Raw genomic sequence first — 19,944 nt, forward strand, 5'->3', positions numbered from 1 at the left:
TTCAGAAAACTAAGACCATGGCATCCGGTCCCATCACTTCATGGGAAATAGATGGGGAAACAGTGGCTGACTTTATTTTCCTGGGCTCCAAAATCACTGCAGATGATGATTGCAGTCATGAAATTAAAAGACACTTACTCCTTGGAAGGAAAGTTATGACCAACCTAGACAGCATATTAAAAAGCAGAGACATTACTTTATCAACAAAGGTCCATCTAGTCAAGGCTATGGTTTTTCCAGTGGTCATGTATGGATGTGAGAGTTGGACTATAAAGCAAGCTGATCACTGAAGAATTGATGCTTTTGAACTGTGGTGTTGGAGAAGACTGTTGAGAGTCCCTTGGACTGCAAGGAGATCCAACCGGTCCATCCTAAAGGAGATCAGTCCTGGGTGTTCATTGGAAGGACTGATGCTGAAGCTGAAACTCCAATACTTTGGCCACCTCATGCGAAGAGTTGACTCATTGGAAAAGACCCTGATGCTGGGAGGGATTGGGGGCAGGAGGAGAAGGGGACGACAGAGGATGAGATGGCTGGATGGCATCACTGACTCGATGGACATGAGTTTGAGTAACCTCCAGGAGTTGGTGATAGACAGGGAGGCCTGGCGTGCTGCAATTCATGGGGTCGCAAAGAGTCAGACACGACTGAGCAACTGAATTGAACTGAATAATTAACAATGTTGAACATCTTTTCAGGTACCTGTTGGCCATTGGTATATTTTCATGAAGAAATGCCTATTTAGGTTTTCTGCCCATTTTCTTTTTTTTAACTCCTTTTTAATGTTTACTTGGGTGTACCAGGTCTCAGTTGCAGCATATGGGCTCTTTTACTTGTGGTACGTGTGATCTAGTTTCCTGACCAGAGTTTGAGCCTGGAAGCCCTGCATTAAGACTGCAGAGTCTTAGCACTAGACCACCAGGGAAGCTCTTCTACCGATTTTTCAATCAGGTTGTTTGTTTTTGGATATTCAGCTATATGAGCTGTTTGTATATTTTGGAAATTAATCTCATCAGTAGCATTATTTGAAAATATTTTCTCCCAGTCCATAGGTTGTCTTCTCATTTTGTTTATGGTTTGCTTTGCTGTGAAAAAGCATTTTAGTTCAATTAGGTCTCTTTTGCTTATTTTTTCCATTACTCTAAGAGATGGATCTAAAGAAACATTGCTGCAATTTATGTCAAAGAGTGTATTATCTGTGTTTTCCTCTAGGAACGTTTTATAGTATTTGGTCTTATTTTTTGATCTTTAATCCATTTAAGATTATATATGTATATGGTGTTAGAGAACAGTCTAATTTCATTCTTTTACACATAGATGTCTAGTTTTCTCAGCACCACTTATTGAAGAGACTGTCTTTTCTCCATTGTGTATTCTTGCCTCCTTTGTGGTAGATTGCTTGACCATAAGTGTGGGGGTTTATTTCTGGGTTTCCTATTCTGTTCCATTAATCTACATTTCTGTTTTTGTGCCTGTACCATACTATTCTGATTACTGTAGCTTTGTGCTATAGTCTGGAGTCGGAGAGCATGCCAACGTCTTTTATCAGGATGCAATAATTGAAAAGAATAGTAGTGCCTGTGACTGGTGGCGATGGAGGTGAGTGCAGGGGAAGGCACACTCATACATTGCATTTAAAACTGCGAATTCAATGCTGTGCATTGGGAAAGCAATCTGGGAATACCTATTAAAATTTAAAATATGCATGCCCTTGACCAAGTTCTCTCACTTCTGCTAGAAATAAAGGCACCTGTACTTAAGGATTTGCCTAAAGGACTTTTATTGCAGAACTTTTTGCAAGGACAAAAGAGAGAAAACAATGTGTATGATATCAGTGGGGAAACAATTGACTAAACTGTGGTATAGCCCCATCATATAATATTAAGAAAAACAGAATATTATAAATTAAAAGAATGAGTGGATTCTCTATCAGTTGACCTGGAGAGATTTCCACATACTTTTACTAAAGAAAGAAAATTTAAAAAATTTTATAACCATCCTTTATTTTGTAAGACAATGTGGAGGAAATCCTCATGTATATATGTTTGTCTAATTAAAAGAGTAGGGAGGAAATTCCCTGGCAGTCCAGTGGTTAGGAATCTGCACCACCATATAGTGTGGCCAAAAGAAAGGAAAAAAGAGTAGGGAGAAGGCATGCAAAGGTTGTTAACTTGCTCAGAGTAGGGAAAATGGATTTTGGGGGGAAGGGGAGAGAGGAGGTAAGCCAGACTAGGGATAAAAGCGGGACAGGGGAAGTGAGCAATAATTCATTCAATAATTCAGGCTACTCGTAGCACCTGTATCAAGTGGGCTGATGGTTTGCAAATAAAACTTTAAATTTGTAAAAACTAACATATGCTTTTGTATAGCTTTTATGGTTGTTTTCTAATTATGGAGTTCTGGCAGAATGGGTGTTTTACCTAAATTAGAGATGCATGCTGTACACGCCGAGTTTAGCAATGCAAATCCTCTTCTGCAGAAAATTAAACAAACAGACTTTAACGTAGGTACTGATGCAAGGGCAAGCCAGTTCTTTGAAACCTGGCAGTCTACCTGCTGGGCGTTATTTGCCATTCTTTCCTAAACAAATACTTCTGAAGAAATGGCACTCAAAAGCTGGAGTAGTTAAACTTTAAAACATGAAATTCTGGAAACTATAAATTTATGGTTTGCATACTCCACTGTCATGAAAATAACAATATGTATGGGCAAATGTACAGAAATTAACAATCTATTTTTGTATATTAATAATATCACAGTTTGTACTTTTTCAGCATAAAAATTGCATATATTATTTAATCCCAGAGTGAGTTCTCCATTGATTTGCATGAATTTTTCATATTCAAAGTTAGGAAAATTAACTTTCAGAAAGTTGCTTACTAGTAAAAACAATAAAGCTCTTTTAAGAAGTAAAATGGAAAGCACTCAATTTCTGCTTAAAAAAAGAAAATTCTCACTAACAGTGTCTATATGTAATGAAGTTTAATGTATTATTGTTCTTTGTGGACATTTGCATTTTTAGAGGGGAAAAAGTGTTAGGACAAAGGTCCAAGTTTCTAAAATGGCATTTCCAACACTAATGAAAATGTGAATCTGGCCCTTCCTGTGGAGGGAGGCCCATGCAAAATTAGGACCAAGTGCTGTGGGCCTGTCCTTCAACCAGCCCCACCCCTCAGAGCCCAAGACAACAAAGGCCATATGCAGATGCCACAGTTTGATTAGAACAATTACCAAAATCTCTTTGTTCATTTCCAACCTAATCTTTTATTACTGTGTCTGACTCAGAAACTGTAGCACCCTCACCCTTCCAATTCCATACCCCGTTCCCAAACTCTGGTTCTGTTTAGGACCTCCAGACCTGGCTTTGGGACCTGGCTTCCTGACAGTTTGACATCGCCTGCTCTCAAATGGTTTTAATCTGAACTTGCTCCCTCTCCTTTGCAGGGCCTTGCATCAGCCTTGACAGCACTGATGGAAGGCTACAAGCGACATAAAATTGTAATCTTAAGTTGCTGGAAGAAAGTTGAATTGAAATAGCACCTAAGCTGAGAAATTTTTTGAGGTTGAAGGTCCCATCACAGCCATTATGTGGAAGTACTGCCAAGCAGATGGTCAAGTTGGCTACTCAGCATGTATCCAATCTATGGGACTTGGAGAGGCAGTGCCAAATTCTGCATCTCAGGTTTCTTTCAGGCTTTCCTCTCTATGCCTTTTGTTGACTCACTGTTTTTTGGAGATGTGAATAATATTAGCCAGCCATCTGATTCAGCTCTTCACACTTGTACATATGAGACAGTTTTCTGCATATATTATATTTCATTTAGGATATATTGACTTTACTGGTGTAATCAGAGTACTCTCAAGTTCCGCAGATTTCAGAGGTCATTCTTGTTGAGTGTCAAAGTAGAGGGTTTAAGGTCTCATCTTCATCCCCACGGTTGCCTTCTTGCTTTTGGATTGCTGCTCATTCCTGCCAATCTTCTCTTGCTCTCATAAGCTTCTTTTTACACTGCTTTGCTCCCCTAATAAACGTACACTGCAAATGTAGGCACACACTTCTTTTTTGATTCCCCCAAATACAGGAAGACCAGGCTTGCTGTGTGTGTCAGTCAGGACTCAGGGTTGGAAGAGACAGACACTCATCTTGAGAGGGTAACAGGCAGGAAGGCTAGGGGTCTCCAAATGGAGGAAATAGGCTGCAAGTGTCAGATGTTTTCTCTCTCTGTTAAGCGGTAGGAGGAAACAAACTACAAGTGTCAGGTTTTTTTTCCCCATCTCTATACAAATTAAAAAGGAAGTTTGTCTTAAAATTCTGTGCTGCCATGATGACACCTGTCTCTACCTGAACTTGTCTTTTCTCAAACCTTGAGCTAATCAATGTGTTTTTCTTATGGAGGACAACTCCCCTGGTGCCACCGTTACCTCAAAATGCATGCTGTGCTATGGGTGAGGGGCCTGCTGCCAGTCTCTGAGTTTTGAGACATTTTCTTTCTCCAATTGGCAGCCTGCTAGTAGCTGTATAACATCCGGCTAAAGACTAGCAGGGGGGCACTTCCTTCTGATGTCTATGTCAGAAGCTTTCTCTATCTCTTTTATACTTTAATAAAACTTAACCACACAAAAGCTCTGAGTGATCAAGCCTCATCACTGGCCCTGGATTGATTTCCTGTCCTCCGGAGGCCAAGGATCCCAGTGGCTTTCATGGCTCAGCAACAACCTTTCAGTCTCAAACTGGTTTTAAAGAGTAACAGCACCTCCATAAATATAGGAGAACGTATTAGCTAAGGCAATGAAAAATCCAGAGGCTTCATGTATTTCAAGGCTCGGTGGGATTCCAGGGTTCAACCAACGTGACCAGAAATTTGTTGGTTTTGGTCTCATATCCTTGTTTCCTCTGTTTTGGCTTCATTCTCTGGCAGGCCCTCCTGAGTGATAGCAGAGAAGGCACTGAGTTTCCAGGCTTATGTTCTGAGCTCTTTAGCAAGCAGAGCAGAAAAAAGGCACTCCTTTCCCACAAAGTCCCCCAAATGTCATAGCATTGGGTCTACTGAGCATGACTCGGTTCCTAGCTTAACCCTTGAGTAATCACTGTGACAGATGCTCTTGGATACTGGGACTAGGATGAAGGGGTTGGGGTAAGGAATCGACCCCTCCTAAAACACAAGGGTGAAGGTGGGGGAGGAGGTGCTCCTGAAGAAGACATCACTTCATGTTACCAGATAGAAAATGGATTCTGAAAAGAAAAAAAAAAAGAAAAAAGATAAGACAGATGCTCACTACACTTGGATATCAGCAGAGAGAATTCCCCGCAGAGAATAAAAAAAGAAATCTACCCTAAAATTAGTGTGTACTGATATCCTGGCTCCCAGATCCATCTCTGCAGGAGGCTGCCCCACCGGCTGTCACTCTCCTCAGGCCCCTGGGTGGCAGAAGCATCTTTGAGAGAATAGATGATAGATTTGGGAATCTTGAACTTAAACTCGACCCAGGGTCAGGCCCTCAACTATACACTTTTTTTTCCCCCTTCTTCTAAAATGAGAAGAAATCTTTCTTTTTTGCTCCTTATTCTTCCCACAAACTTTGTAACCCTCTTTCTGTAGAGCCTCAGTTCTGCTCAAAGGAAGAGAGAAGTTTGCATCATTCCAGAGCTGGTTACCTCCCAACTGTTTCAAACTTTTCAGTCTATAGTCATTTCAGGCCTGTAATTTTATATGATCAAAAGTTTATTAAAGTATTTTTTTTTTCCAAATCAAAACAGCAGTCTCCAGACTCAAATGAGAACAACCTTTGCCTCTAGATAAGGAGGAGATTGCTTATGTCAGTTTGGATTACTGTCTGCATGTAAGAGAATAAAGTCCAATATCATGGCTTAACAAGATAAGTTCACCTCTTCTCTCTCTCTCCTCGCTCTGTCTCTCAGTAAAGTACTACAGAGAGGTACTCCAGGTCTGATTTGGTGTCTTCAATCTATCAGAGTCCATAACATCTTCTGTTTGACTTCTGTGACCACAGGGTAAGTTGTTGGCAACAGGAAGGTGTAAAGAAGAGTTTGCCACTTTTTTTAGAAAATTTATTGAAGTCCTGTACTACCCTATGCATACATCTTCTTGGCCAAATGTAGTTGCTCTATCAAATCACATATAGTTGTGAGAGGAGCCAGGAAATGTCAGTTCTTAAAGGCGTCCTTAATTTTTTTTATTTAATTTTTAAAATCAAAATATAGTTGATTTACAATGTTGTGTTAATTTCTGCTGTACAGCAAAATGGTTCAATTCGCTACTCCTGTGAGTCCATTTCTGTTTTGTAGATAAGTTCATTTGTGTCATATTTTAGACCCCACGTATAAGTGATATCTTGTGATATTTGTCTTCCTCTTCCTTACTTCACTTATTATAATAATCTCGAGGCCCATCCTTGTTGCTGCAAATGGCATTATCTCATTCTTTTTTATGGCTATTCCGTTGTATATATGTACTACATCTTCCTTATCCTTTCATCTGTCATTGAGCATTTAGGTTGCATCCATGTCTTGTCTATTGTGAATAGGGCCACTACGAACATAGGGGTGGCATGTATGTTTTTGAATTATAGTTTTGTCCAGATACATAGCCTGGAGTGGGATTGCTGGATCACATGGCAACTTTATTTTTAGTTTTTGAGGAACCTCCATACTGTTCTCCGTAGTGGCTGCACCAACACACATTCCTAAGTGAATGCTTTAACTGGAGGGAAAGGGGAGCCCGGCTGCAGGCGGAGGCTGCCGGCAGGAGCAGTGCTTAGCGCTCAGCTCTGCCTCCTGGCCATGCGGGTGGTGACCCCAGCCGCTCTGCAGCCCCACCACGCTGCGCTGGTGCTGGAGTCCCGGGGCGCCTCTCCACTGTGCTGTGCGCTGCTCTCAAGCCCTCATTTGAGCTCATATTTTGCTATCTGCTTATGCTTCCTAAAATTTAGCCAGTTCGATTTTAAGGTTATACCAGGCAGCATGTTTAACAGTTCTGAAAACTAGGTTTTGGTTATTTTAAGCAACTGCCAGTTACGTTCCTAAGCAAAGTTGAGAGGAAGGTGAGTAAAATTGATGAGACGGTCTTCATTTGTAATACACAGTAAACACCTGTCACCTGCATAGAAAATACTGACTGTAAAAGGGCATCATGAAGGATCCTTAAGGTTATGAAAACACGTGCCTTGACTGTTGATTCAGTCTCCTGGGTGTGATATCCTGGTATAGTTTTATAAGATGTTACCGTTGTCAGAAACTGGGTAAAGGGCATATCAGAGGTCTCTTCTTAAAATTACATATGTGTCTCCAGTTTTCTCAAAATAAAAGGTTTAGTTTTACAAAAGTCCACTGCATCTCGTAAATAATATCTCAATAAAAATTTGAAGTTAGTTGCATTTCCAATTAGTGCACTAAGAAGGACATGTTTAGTATGCAGTTTAAAAAAATACTGATTGATTGATTGATGTGGCCGTGCCAGTCTCAGTTGCAGCATGGGGGCCTTTGTTATTTGCAGTGTGTCGGATATTTTTTAGCTGCAGCATGTGAACTCTTAGTTGCAGCATGTGAACTCTTAGTTGCAGCATGTGGGATCTAATTCCCTGACCAGAACTGAACTTGGGCCCCCTGCCTTGGGAGTGTGGGGTCTTAGCCACTAGACCACCAGAGAAGTCCCTAGTATGCAGTTTGGGCTATTCTGATCAATTTTTTCCACACAAATATTAAAAAAAAAAATCAGGAGGTCAACTGAACTCAAATGTTCAATTTTTAAATTATGAACATTTGAAAGTATATACAAAAGAAAAGAATATAAAGAAACTCCATGTACTTACCACCCAACTTCAAGAATTATCACACTTTTGCTTACCATATTTTACCTGTTTGCCTTGCAACTTTTTCCCCTGGTGGGTTATTTTAAAGCAAATCCCAGACATTATTTTACCCTTAAATAACAACTGTTTTAAAGCCAGGTGATCCCATGCACAATGAATCAGTTCAGTTCAGTCACTCAGTCGTGTCCAACTCTTTGTGACTCCATGGACTGCAGCATGCCAGGCTTCCCTATCTATCACCAACTCCCGGAGCTTACTCAAATTCATGTCCATTGAGTCAGTGATGTCACCCAACCATCTCATCCTCTGTCGTCCCCTTCTCTTCCTGCCTTCAATCTTTCTCAGCATCAGGGTCTTTCCAAATGAGTCCCTTCTTTGCATCCAGTGGTCAAAGTATTGGAGTTTCAGCTTCAGCATCAGCCCTTCCAATGAACACCCAGGACTGATTTCCTTTAGGATGGACTGGTTGGATCACCTTGCAGTCCAAGGGACTCTCAAGAGCCTTCTCCAACACCACAGTTCAAAAGCATCGATTCTTCAGTGCTCAGCTTTCTTTATGGTTCAACTCTCACATTCATACATGACTACTGGAAAAACCAAAGAATAAAGGAGCTAAAGGTCCATAATTTCAATTCACTAAAACTAGCAATTTTCAGGCACCATGATATTTGTCAATGGTTCCTAGAAATGGAAGTAAGGGGGTAGGTAGCCATAGAGAAAAGCTATAAAGCAAGGATACCTATAGAGTGTGACAAGCAGAATAATGCTCCCAAAGATGTCCATTTTAATCCCTGGAATCTGTGACTCTGTTGTTAATGGAAACGGGCGATTAAGATTGCTAATCAGCTGGTTTTAATTTAGGGAGAGTGTCCTAGATTATCTGGGTGAGCGCATTGCAATCACTGGGCTCTTTAAAAATGGAGGAGGAAGTAGAAGGAGTGAGTCACTGGGAAATAGGACTGTGAAAGAAGGTCAGAGTAACGTGATGTGAGAAGGAATTGACTAAACATTGCTGGTGTGAGAGGGGAGGAAGAGAAGCATGAACCAAAGATAGCAGGTGGTCTCTAGAGGCTGGAAAAGGCAAGGAAACTTATTCTCCTTTAGGACTGCCAGTAGGGAACACAGCCTTGTCAACACCTTGATTTTAGCCCAGTGGGATCTGTGTTGGGCTTCTAATCTACAGAACTATCAGATAATAATATGGGCTTCACTGATAACTCAGTTGGTAAAGAATCCACCCGCAATGCAGGAGACCCGGGTTTGACTCCTCATTCAGGAAGATCCCCTAGAGAAGAGATGGGCTACCCACTCCAGTATTCTTGGAGTTCCCTTGTGGCTCAGCTGGTAAAGAATCTGCCTGCTGTGTGGGAGACCTGGGTTCGATCCCTGGGTTGGGAAGGTCCCAGTATTCTGGCCTGGAGAATTCCATGGACTGTATAGTCCAAAGGGTCGCAAAGTGTCAGACATGACTTAGGGACTTGCACTTCATAAAATAATAAATTTGTATTGTTTAAGCCAAGTCTCGTAATTTGTTAGGGCAGCAAAATAATATCAAACCACGGCAGAGAGTGAGATTATATCACCCTTTAGCAGTGCTGCAATGACTATAGAATGGAGAAGAGAAGACTAACTTTAAGAGAGGAGTTTTATCCAGATCTGAAAGAGACACGTGCGCCCCAATGTTCATTGCAGCACTGTTTATAATAGCCAGGACATGGAAGCAACCTAGATGCCCGTCAGCAGATGAATGGATAAGGAAGCTGTGGTACATATACACCATGGAATATTACTCAGCCATTAAAAAGAATTCATTTGAATCAGTTCTAATGAGATGGATGAAACTGGAGCCCATTATACAGAGTGAAGTAAGCCAGAAAGATAAAGACCAATACAGCATACTAACACATATATATGGAATTTAGAAAGATGGTAACGATAACCCTATATGCAAAACAGAAAAAGAGACACAGATGTACAGAACAGACTTTTGGACTCTGTGGGAAGAGGCGAGGGTGGGATTTTTCAAGAGAACAGCATCGAAACATGTATATTATCTAGGGTGAAACAGATCACTAGCCCAGGTGGGATGCATGAGACAAGTGCTCGGGCCTGGTGCACTGGGAAGACCCAGGGGGAGTGGGTAGAGAGGGAGGTGGGAGGGGGGATCAGGATGGGGAACACATGTAAATCCATGGCTAATTCAAGTCAATGTATGACAAAAACCACTACATTATTGTAAAGTAATTAGCCTCCAACTAATAAAAATAAATGAAAAAAATAAATAAAAAATAAATAAATTAATTAAAAAAAAAGAGGAGTTTTATTATGTGGGAAAGGGCTTTTTTAGAGATCTGAATCATTTAACCAGATAATAATATAATTATCTGAAGTTGTTAGAATGGAGGTTCAGTTTGCAAGTCCAGCTCTTGTGCTAAAAAGATGAGAAGGCTGTACGATATCAACTTTAGAAATGGGAAAAAGGAATGGACACCCTCTGGTGGTAGAGATAAAACAGACTTCTGGTGTTTTGGATTCTGCTTTCCTTGTGTTTTCTGGGAACTGTTAGGGCTTCGCAGGCTTATCCCAGATGGGGCCTCTGTCTGGGGAGATTAATGGACCAACTCTGGACCATGAGCTCCATGTTGACCATGTGGAACAGAGATGGGTCCCAACTGAGGTGATTATTTTGACAATGAGTGATTGGAGGAGTACTTAGGACTTGCATGCTGTTGTTTCAACAAAAATTTCTCTTAAATTCAATGTGAGATGTTTTGAGACTAATAGTTTTCCCCAATTAAGATGCTTACAAGGTAAGTTAAAGAAAGAAAAACAAAACAGACTCCAGCCCGCTTACTCAACAACAAAATTTATTCAAAGAATCAACACCATAATTAGGGTCTATTAGTAATTTAGTTTCTGAAATTTTAGTAAAAAAAACAGCCCTTCATCAGTGACAGGGAATTAATAAGAAAATTCTTAAGAACTCTTACAGAGATTACATTTCTGATTTTAAAAAATTAAGAAACCATTTTCTAAAACTGGAAAATCCTGGAACAGTTTTCTTTTTCCTGAGCAATCCTCATACAAAAGAAGGTTGTTTGCCACCAGAGTAGAGTTTTTTTTTTTTTTTTTCAGAGTAGAGTTTTTTGATTTGAATCTGGTAAGGTTACTTTCTCCTTTTGAACTGCCTCCTACAATTCTGGGCAAACTTATTAGGGCATGGAAGTTAGACATGACAGAGGAGCAGGAAGGGGAGGGTAAAAGTAAAGGGAGATATGTTAGCGTTCTAGCATCAAGAGTTGTTTTATATGTGTATTTATACATATATTTATGTTTAACACACAGAGGTATGCATTATATATTATGTTGTATAGTTCATATCTACTACTTATATTTATTTTATATATAATATATACATATATATATAATATGGATATACACATACATAGAGGAAGAGAGAGCAAGTGAACTCTGCATTGATTAGAACTCTTTGGTCCAAGTATCCCTTCTGAGCTAGAATGAGTTCATCTGTTCCAACAGATTTCTAGGCAGAGATGCACTTTTTAAAGGAGATTCACATTTACTCATGTTAAGATTTTGCATCTCATCACTTCTTCAGTAATCTCAACACATATTTGGTGTTAACTTACTCATTTGCCTATTCTTGACTAGCAAATGTTTATAGAGTGCCTGCCATGTAATGAAAGCATTCTAAGCACTGGGGATTCAATGAATAACATGGAAAAGATCCCTGCTTTCCTGTAACTTATGATATAGTTGGGGGAGGGGAAAAACGAGTTGAAAAAATTCACAGTGAGGAGCATAGTACAAAAGGAAAGAAAAGAAGGCGGCTGATAATAGCAGTAGAGACTAGTTAAGACAGGCAGGGAAGGGTTTCTGAAGAGGCGACAGTTAAGCTGTACATAAAGAATGAAAAGGAGGGAATTATAGACGGGTGGGCAACATTTTTGACCGCATAGCTTGTGAGATCTTAACTCCTTGACCAGATATTGAACCTACACCCTCAGCAGTGAGAGCATGACATCCTAACCACTGCACTGCCAGGGAATGCCCAAGAGCTTGGAGTTTTTTATGAATTGGAAGAAGACGAGGGTGACTGGAGTGTAGTGAGATGAAAATGTGACATACGACGAAGTGAGAGAGATAGGCAGGTGCCCCACCTTATAAAGTCTCTTAGACTATGCCATGAAAATTTGATTTTCCTCTGAGCGTCAAGCAGGAGAGCGATGTGATCAAATTTGTATTTTAAGAGGATCACTCTTGCTGCTACATGGAGGCCGAATTAAAAGACAGCAGGAGAGGAAGACAGGAGAGCAGTTAGGAACCCATCAAAGTTGTCCAAGTGAGAGATGAGGTGGCTTGGACTGAGGTGGGGAAAGTTGAGGTTGGAGAGAAGGGGATGGCTTTTATTTATTTATAATTTGTATTGAAATATAGTTGCCTTACAATGTTGTGTTAGTGTCAAGAGTGCAGCAAAGTGGTTCAGTTATATGTCTACAAAGAGGGTGGGTTTGAGATGGGTTTGGGAGGTAGATTGGACAGGACTCACTGATAGACTGGAAATGGTGAGAAAGACAGGAATCAAGATTCACCCTTGGGTTTTTGGTCTGAGCCTCTGGCTGGCTAGTGGAACGTATCAGTTGAAATGATTTGGGTCCATGTAACAGAAAGCCTTGGCTGAAATAAAAAGAAATGTGTGGGTTCATGTAGGTTCAGAGGTAGCACAGGCTTCATTCAGGGTTCAAGGAATTTCGCAGTTCTTGAGGAGTCTGGCTCACAGTTGAAGACCCACGTGGGATTTTTCAGGCCTATTGCCTGGCCTGGCAGGCTTCGTGGGGATTATCCGCTTTCCCTCCACAGCCGTGGCGCATAGCCAGTGCCCTGCGCTCTGGGAGAGGGGGCTGCTGTCAAGGCCTCTGGCCTCAGACTCCTGAGCTTCTCTCTGTGCATTCCTAGCTCCAAGGCCTTCCTTGGGAGGTCTCTTTAAGACTGGTGTAGACGTCTTTAAGCCACCTCTACTGACACTTCCTTATCCAGGAAGGGGGAGTACTTTTTCACTCCTAACTCTTTCCTCCTAGTCTTCCTTCCCCAGGGTCTGTAGAACAGCTAGAGCTTTCTGTTCAGTGAATCCACCTCCAGCATAGATGAATCTGAGCTAATCCACCTGACCTTGACCATTTCTCTGTTCCATGGGAAATAGGAAAGGTCTGGTTTTAACCTCTGCTTAACTCTTGTTGTTTTTTGCTTGCTGGTTTAATTGGCTACTTTGACACCTGGCAGCTCTCACTCTCTCCTCTTTTTATTGAGTGTCATCAGATCAGGATATGATGTCTGGGACTACCAGGGCCAACTCACGAATGTCCTGAGTTAACAAGTGGAGTGGGGCAGAGCTGGAAGACCTACAGAGCTGTCAGGAGCTCAGCTGACTTGAGAGAGGCCAGTAAGCTTGTTCAGTATTATTTTTAGAATTCCACAAACAAACTTTTTTTGTTGTGAGGATTATTGTACCTGGAAATAATTTTCTATTATAGTATGCTGTACAGACATCAGTAATTATTATCATGTCATTCTCCTTGAAGCAGAATTCCTGCTAATTAGTTCTGAACACCTGAATTCTAGCCCTTCCTCCATTACATACTTAATCTTTATAAGTCACTTAATCTTTATAAGCCTTGTTAATTGCTATCTGCCTACCCCATGTCATTATAAAGACTAAGTAAGATAAACCATAAAGATTTGATCAAGCCAACTATTTAAACATCATATCAGTATTTTAAAAAAATATTTTAATTTTTTATTTGGCTGTACCAGGTCTTAGTTGCAATATGTGGGATCTTTGATCTTCTTTGCAGCATGTGAGATCTTTTTTTAGTTGTGGTACTTGGATCTTTTACTTGTGGCATGTGAACTCTTAGTTGCAGCATGTGGGATCTAGTTCCCTGACCAGGGATTGAAACCAGGCCCTCCTGCATTGGAAACGCAGAGTCTTAACAACTGAGACCACCAGGGAAGTTCTCACATCAGTATTATAAGCTAGCATCTTCCTTTCCCTTAGCTGCAAACTCCAGTTTATTTTCCGCTCTCAGGCCACAGATTGAGGCCTTGGGTTCTTTGGAAGTCACAGCTCAGAGGGCTGCTGCACTGTGCAGGAGTCCAGCTCCTACAAGTGTGTGGAGAGGAAGCAGGGGTGAGATGGAGAATGGACAGGAAAGGAACTTGGAAGATGTGTGCCTTCAGACATTGTTGGAATTCTTTGTGGGGAAGGTCGACTTAGCACTGTGAGAGTTTGGGGACTTCTTGGCCCCTAAAAGTCAAAAAAGGAATTGTGCAGCTGCCTCTGAGTTGGGAGACTGTAAAGAAATAAGAGAGCAGGAAGAGTTCCTCTAGATTGATTCCTAGGTGGGGCTGGGAACCTGAATGCTTTCCTACCATTGGCCACTTGGGGATAAACACCTCTTTGCCTTCCACCGTGGTTTGACGGACGTCATTTGTCATTTAGAGTACTCTAAAAGCCAGACTTGAATTACAAGTGGACAACTAGGAAAAATAGCCACCAAGGTGCTCCCCAGACAGAGAAAAGAAGTTCAGTTAGTGTTACTGAACTCAGGTTTATCTGCTCGCTACTTGAAAGCCAGTAATTGAGAGACAAGTGTTGGTAGGAAAGGAAAGACAACTTTATTTAGGAGGCCAGAAATCTGGGGAGAAGGCAGATATGTGTCTAAAAGCCAATTACTAACTGCTGAGCTTTCAAAGGGGAGTTTTTAGGGGTGTACAGGTGGAGAGAGGGGGCCACGTGCAGAACAGCATAGTCAGCTCTGACAGTCACCTTGAAATTGGTCATGCAGTGGTCTGATATGTGTCATCTTGATTGTTTTAAGTACAGCTAATCTTCAGTTCCAGGGTTGATTGTTCCCATCTCTTTGAAGTCATTTCTCAGAATTGTGTAAGATGGAGAAGTTTATGTCATTATTAGTCTGGTCATTGTGTAGTTAGCTTTTTCCACCTGATGAGAGTTTCAGTATCTACAAACAGCTCAAAGGATAAAGCTCATAATATTATCGGTAGCCCTTGAAGAGGAACTAAAAGTCTTTAACTTTGTTCAATGGCTAAATTATTATTTTGTCTGTTTGATTGTTTTCCTTTGCTTTCATATTTTCTTACTTCTCTGATTAAATTTAGTCTTTGGCTAAAGTTTTTCTACAGAAAGAGGCAAGTAGAGGACATGGGGAGTGGCGTCTATCTCAGGAAGGCCTCATGGGGCCGTTCTTGTGACAGTAGGATAGAGAGAATGCACACCCATCGAGACGGAACTGCTGAAGGGTCCCTCCAACATCCTTATCAATCCATTGCCCAAGCTACTTGCACGTCTCCATAGTCAGGCTGTTTAAGACGACTCTTCTCTTGCTTCCTGTACATCCCATGCTTGTCCAGTTTCTGTTTCACTCACACGACAGTCCAATCCTCTTAAATACAGACCTTAATTAGTCACTGAGCCCACCTGACATCAATTCACCTAAAAATGGTAGCCTCCTTTGCCTCCTGTCATGTCCTGCCTACCATCTGCTGCACATGGTAGGGTCACTTCAGGGTCACGTGTGTAAGATCCTCCTGTTCAATACACCACTGATGCTTCTGTTGCTGTCTCCAGGGTTGTCTTTTGGACTCGAGGCTGAGCAACTACAAGACTAGCATCTGGTCATCATGTAATTAACTTTTTCCACCTGATGAGGGCTTTTTCTGGTCACCAGAGCCTTCCTTGTTGCCCATGTGGCAAGCTGGGGTGATGGCCCCCAGGGCAGTCCTGAACAAATATCTGGTGGAAGTTAGTATCAGTATCATCTTTCTCACCCCTTGAGTAGGATGACCCTTGAAGTGTGCTTGAAGGCCTTCAAGGTTCTCCAGTGGGATTAGCTCCAGTCAACCCACAGTACTTACATGTTGATAAAAATCCTTTCATTGGCTTTCTTCCCTTTCTTGACTCACCTCCCTTCTCTGCCACAATTCTTTCCCAGGATCATCTTCTGAATAAACTACTTGCACTCAAATCCTTGCCTCAGGGCCTATTTCTTAGTAAACCCAAAATAGACTAGTACTGTGGCAGGGAGGACTGAAGAGAACAAACAGAATATTCCAGCCTGTGCTTCCCTACGTGACTCCCAGAATACTTCCAGTTTGACCTGAAAGGATTTTCTCTGTAGGAAATCTGACCAGCTAGAAAGAATGACCTACAGATTCCACTGCCATGTTTTCCCAGCCAACAGCCCAGTCAGAGCATCCTACTGTGAAGCTCTCAAGTCCCACCCACACCCTGGGAGCTTCCAGTCAGCTCTTTGTTAACTTTTAATTTTGTACTGGGGCATAGCTTCCCAGGTGACCACAGCGGTAAATAGCGGCCTGCTAAAACAGGAGACACAAGAGACTCGGGTTTGATCCCTGGGTTGGGAAGATCTCCCGGTAAAGGAAATGGCTACCCACTCCAGTATTCTTGCCTGGGAAATCCCATGGACGGAGGGATCTGGGGGGCTACAGTCCATGGAGTTGCAAAGAGTTGGACACGACTGAGCAACTTTACACACACACACACACACACACACACACACACAGAGATGATTCAATGTTGTGACAGTTCCATGTGAACAGCCAAGGGACTCGGCCATACATATAAATGTATCCATTCTCCCCAGAACTCCCCTCCCCCGAACTCCACTCCAATTAGCTTTTATAGCACTTGACTCCAGTCTTTTAGTTTCATAATCTTAAGTATGAGTGAATAGTTAAGCATCACCAGAAAACTTCTGATAGGATAGGTGGTGACCAAATTAATAGAAAAAAGCAACTGAGAGGAATAAAAGACTATTCAGGAAGAAGAAAGCTTTTAAATGTATTAATACCCTCATAGGAGTATGAGATTTATGAAGCACGGCTATGACACCATGACTAAGAGACATCTGAACAATGAAAGAAAATTCTAGAAAAGTAAAAACTACAGATGGCTGGAAAACAAACTTGAGGAGTCTTCCAATAAAAAGCAAAAATATAAAGATGGAAAACAGAGTAAAACAGATGATAAGATGGCTCCTATGTAAAAATTGGGCTTAAACATGCATCTGAAAAGCTGCAAAGATAGTCATCTGTTCATATCTGGACAAAACAAAACTTGGGCAGTTGTACAGGCTAAGAATGGAGGCAGAGGCTGTACTGGTTAGGCAGCTCTTGGAGTAGTGTGGAGAATTAATGTGAACTTGACATAAAGGCAGTGGGTATTTCATTAAGAGAAAAGATGGGAGATTAAGTGGTAGAAAGAACTAAACTCACGGCTGAGCAGGTGTGTGTGGGCCTATGAGTTTGATATAAAAAGAGCAAGTTGAAAAATGGATGGATCCAGAGTTTCTGCAAGGATCCATTAAGACTCCATTAAGCAAGACTGTGGAATGAATGATGACTAGCCAGTTGGAGTGATGTGAGCTCGCAGCAGGTGGAATGAAGTTTCCCGAGCTCAGGTTCAATCAATTCATATTTCACATGGTGTCAAATACAGGGATAAAAACGCCCTGTCTTCACAGTTAGGATGCGGTGCCTGCAGAGCACAAGAGGTGAGGCACCACAAAAATGACAACTCTCTGCGGGGGGCTGCAGTGAAAGGATACACAACCTGGAAGTGGCGGCGGTGACGGTGAGAGTGTGTGCGGGGCCTCTGGTGACAGAAATCATGCATGCACACGCGTGCTGAACGCGCCCACAGGCTCAGCACTGCAAAGGTCAGAGCGCCTGCTCAGTCACCGAGAGAGGGTGCGGAAGACCACCTAGAGGGAAAACCGGGACCCTCCAGACTTCCTAGTAGGGGTAAAGAGTGATGATGCGCATGCGCCTATCCACCCCGAGGCCCAGGACCAGCGGCGGGAAGTTGGTTTACTGAGTAGTAACTGGGCAGTTACTACTGGAGCCGACGGACCAATAAACAAACACTTCATTGGCTTAGCTTGCTCAGGGTCCCAGCTCGCCACCTTCCCATTGGCTTAGCTTGCTCAGGGTCCCAGTTCTCCACCTTCCCATTGGCTTAGCTTGCTCAGGGTCCCAGCTCGCCACCTTCCCATTGGCTTAGCTTGCTCAGGGTCCCAGCTCGCCACCTTCCCATTGGCTTAGCTTGCTCAGGGTCCCAGCTCGCCACCTTCCCATTGGCTTAGCTTGCTCAGGGTCCCAGCTCGCCACCTTCCCATTGGGTCTTTCAAGCAGAGCAGGGGCGTGGCTCTCGGGACTCCGCCCCCCCGCCTCGGCCCAGCCTCGGGGTCCCGGGCTGAGGGAGCCGGAAGGAAGTGAGCGGTCCCGCCCCCTTTCGCCTCTCGTTTCCGTAGGCGCCACCGCCGCGGCCGCCGCAGCTGCTGCGTGTCCTCCGGCGAGCCGGAGTCTTCCTGCAGTACCCTCGGTCCCCGGCCGCGCGGAGCCGGGATGCACTGCTCCTGCTGTGGGTCCTCATCATGGAGACCAAACGGGTGGAGATTCCCGGCAGCGTCCTGGACGATCTCTGCAGGTACCGTGGCGCCCCTCGCTGCTTCGGCCCCCTGTCGTCTCCTGCTTTTCTTTTTCCCTCCTTTCACTTTCGGCGACCCCGGAGGCCCCCGCGTCTCCTCTCCCGGCCCACAGCCTGGTCCCGGCTTTCCCGTCCCGCCTCTGCTCCTTTTCTCGGTCGACTCTTATCTCCGACACCACCCCTCTTTTTCCGCTGTAGCCTCCCAGTTTCTCACGCACCCTCCTCCATTCCTCCTCTCGCAGCGCTGGGATTTCCTCATTTTCTTAGTTGCTCAACTATTTTGCTTTCCCGCAAGCGAAGCAGCCGGGTCTTTGGCATTTTGGGGGCTGCCCCTCCCCCTCCCGTTGCTTTTTCTGACTCTGACTTCTGTCGACAGTCTTACCCTCTCTTCCCTCCATCTCATTCCCCAGTTCTGTTGAAAGATCCCAAGGTTTTTAAGTCTTGGAGTCCCAGCTTTTCGGACCTACGTAGAGAACAATTTTCAAATTTACCCCCTCCCCAGCCCCCACTCCCCCGGAGTATTCTTATTTGTCCGTGGCGTTCTCTGTAAATTGCTGCGAAAAATTACTCTCTTGTTCATCCCCAAACTTATCCTTGGGAGTGAGGGGAAGAAAAAAAGTCTAGAGTTGCTTTTTTCCTCCATCTCTTAATTATCCTTGAACAGTATTCTCAGCTGCTGGGTTTTAACTGATGCTATACTTTTACAAGAGAATTTTCTGCATTCTTCTCTCTTGTTGGCTATAATTTTAGATAGGCAAGTGTACTTTCACTTTCAAGCATGTGTAAAATAGACTTAAAATTTTATTTCAGGAAAAGGAAATGTTTCTGGTGTAGTAATAACCTGAGTTGTCGCTGGTGTAAGAGGGATGTGAAATAATTTAGATTACAAATGAATACAAGCTCTGATAAGAAGACCACTTTTCACTATTTATGTCTAAATTTATATCTAAAAGTCTGACTTTTAGTAGTCGTGTTGCATTCTCGACTTTTAGGGGGAAAGGAAGAACTGATACTAGTGAAGTTACTACTGAGTGCCAGCCAGACACTGGATGCTCTCTTCACATGTATCATTTAATCCTCAAAATAACCCTATTTGGTAGATGCACTTTTTTCCATTTTCATCTCTCAGACAGACTCAGATTGTAATTTATACAAGGTCATTTTCATCTTAATTTAGAAAACCAGTGTTTGAAATTAGCCCTTTTTCTTTCTAATGCCTGTACCTTTTTTTCTTAACACTGGTGGATGAAATAGAAAGTCCTCTCTAATGTTATTACTTTACAAAAGTACATGTAGATAAGTAAAGAGACTAATTTTGCAACCACTAAGAATTAACATCTCTGTACTTCTTTAGTGATGATATGGTTATAACTTAAGGAAAAAAGAGGTTTGATGTTTGTTAGATAAATGATTGGGAGAACATGTCAAAAGTGGAATTATGGTTGTTCTGATTCATCTTTCCAAATTTTTTTAGAGGATGTACATTTTATAGTTAGAAAAATTAAATATGAGTAGTATTAGGAAAGATGAGCAATAGTTATGTATGAATTAATAGCGATACAGGT

At 42.4% G+C, this 19,944-nt stretch overlaps 1 protein-coding gene across 3 annotated transcripts in view; it reads left to right on the plus strand.

Moving 5' to 3' along the window:
• The window catches only part of DCP2 (decapping mRNA 2), a 79,033-nt gene that overhangs the window by 12,368 nt on the left and 46,721 nt on the right, over positions 1-19,944 (plus strand). For all 3 annotated transcript variants that reach the window (XM_061158220.1, XM_061158219.1, XM_061158221.1), the window contains one exon: positions 18,204-18,379. In XM_061158220.1, coding sequence (XP_061014203.1) covers positions 18,204-18,379 — 176 coding nt within the window. Of the gene's footprint in view, positions 1-18,203; positions 18,380-19,944 lie in introns of those variants that run through there.

The sequence above is a fragment of the Dama dama genome, chromosome 12 (genome assembly GCF_033118175.1).
Source record: "Dama dama isolate Ldn47 chromosome 12, ASM3311817v1, whole genome shotgun sequence".
In the NCBI taxonomy this organism is placed as follows: domain Eukaryota; kingdom Metazoa; phylum Chordata; class Mammalia; order Artiodactyla; family Cervidae; genus Dama; species Dama dama.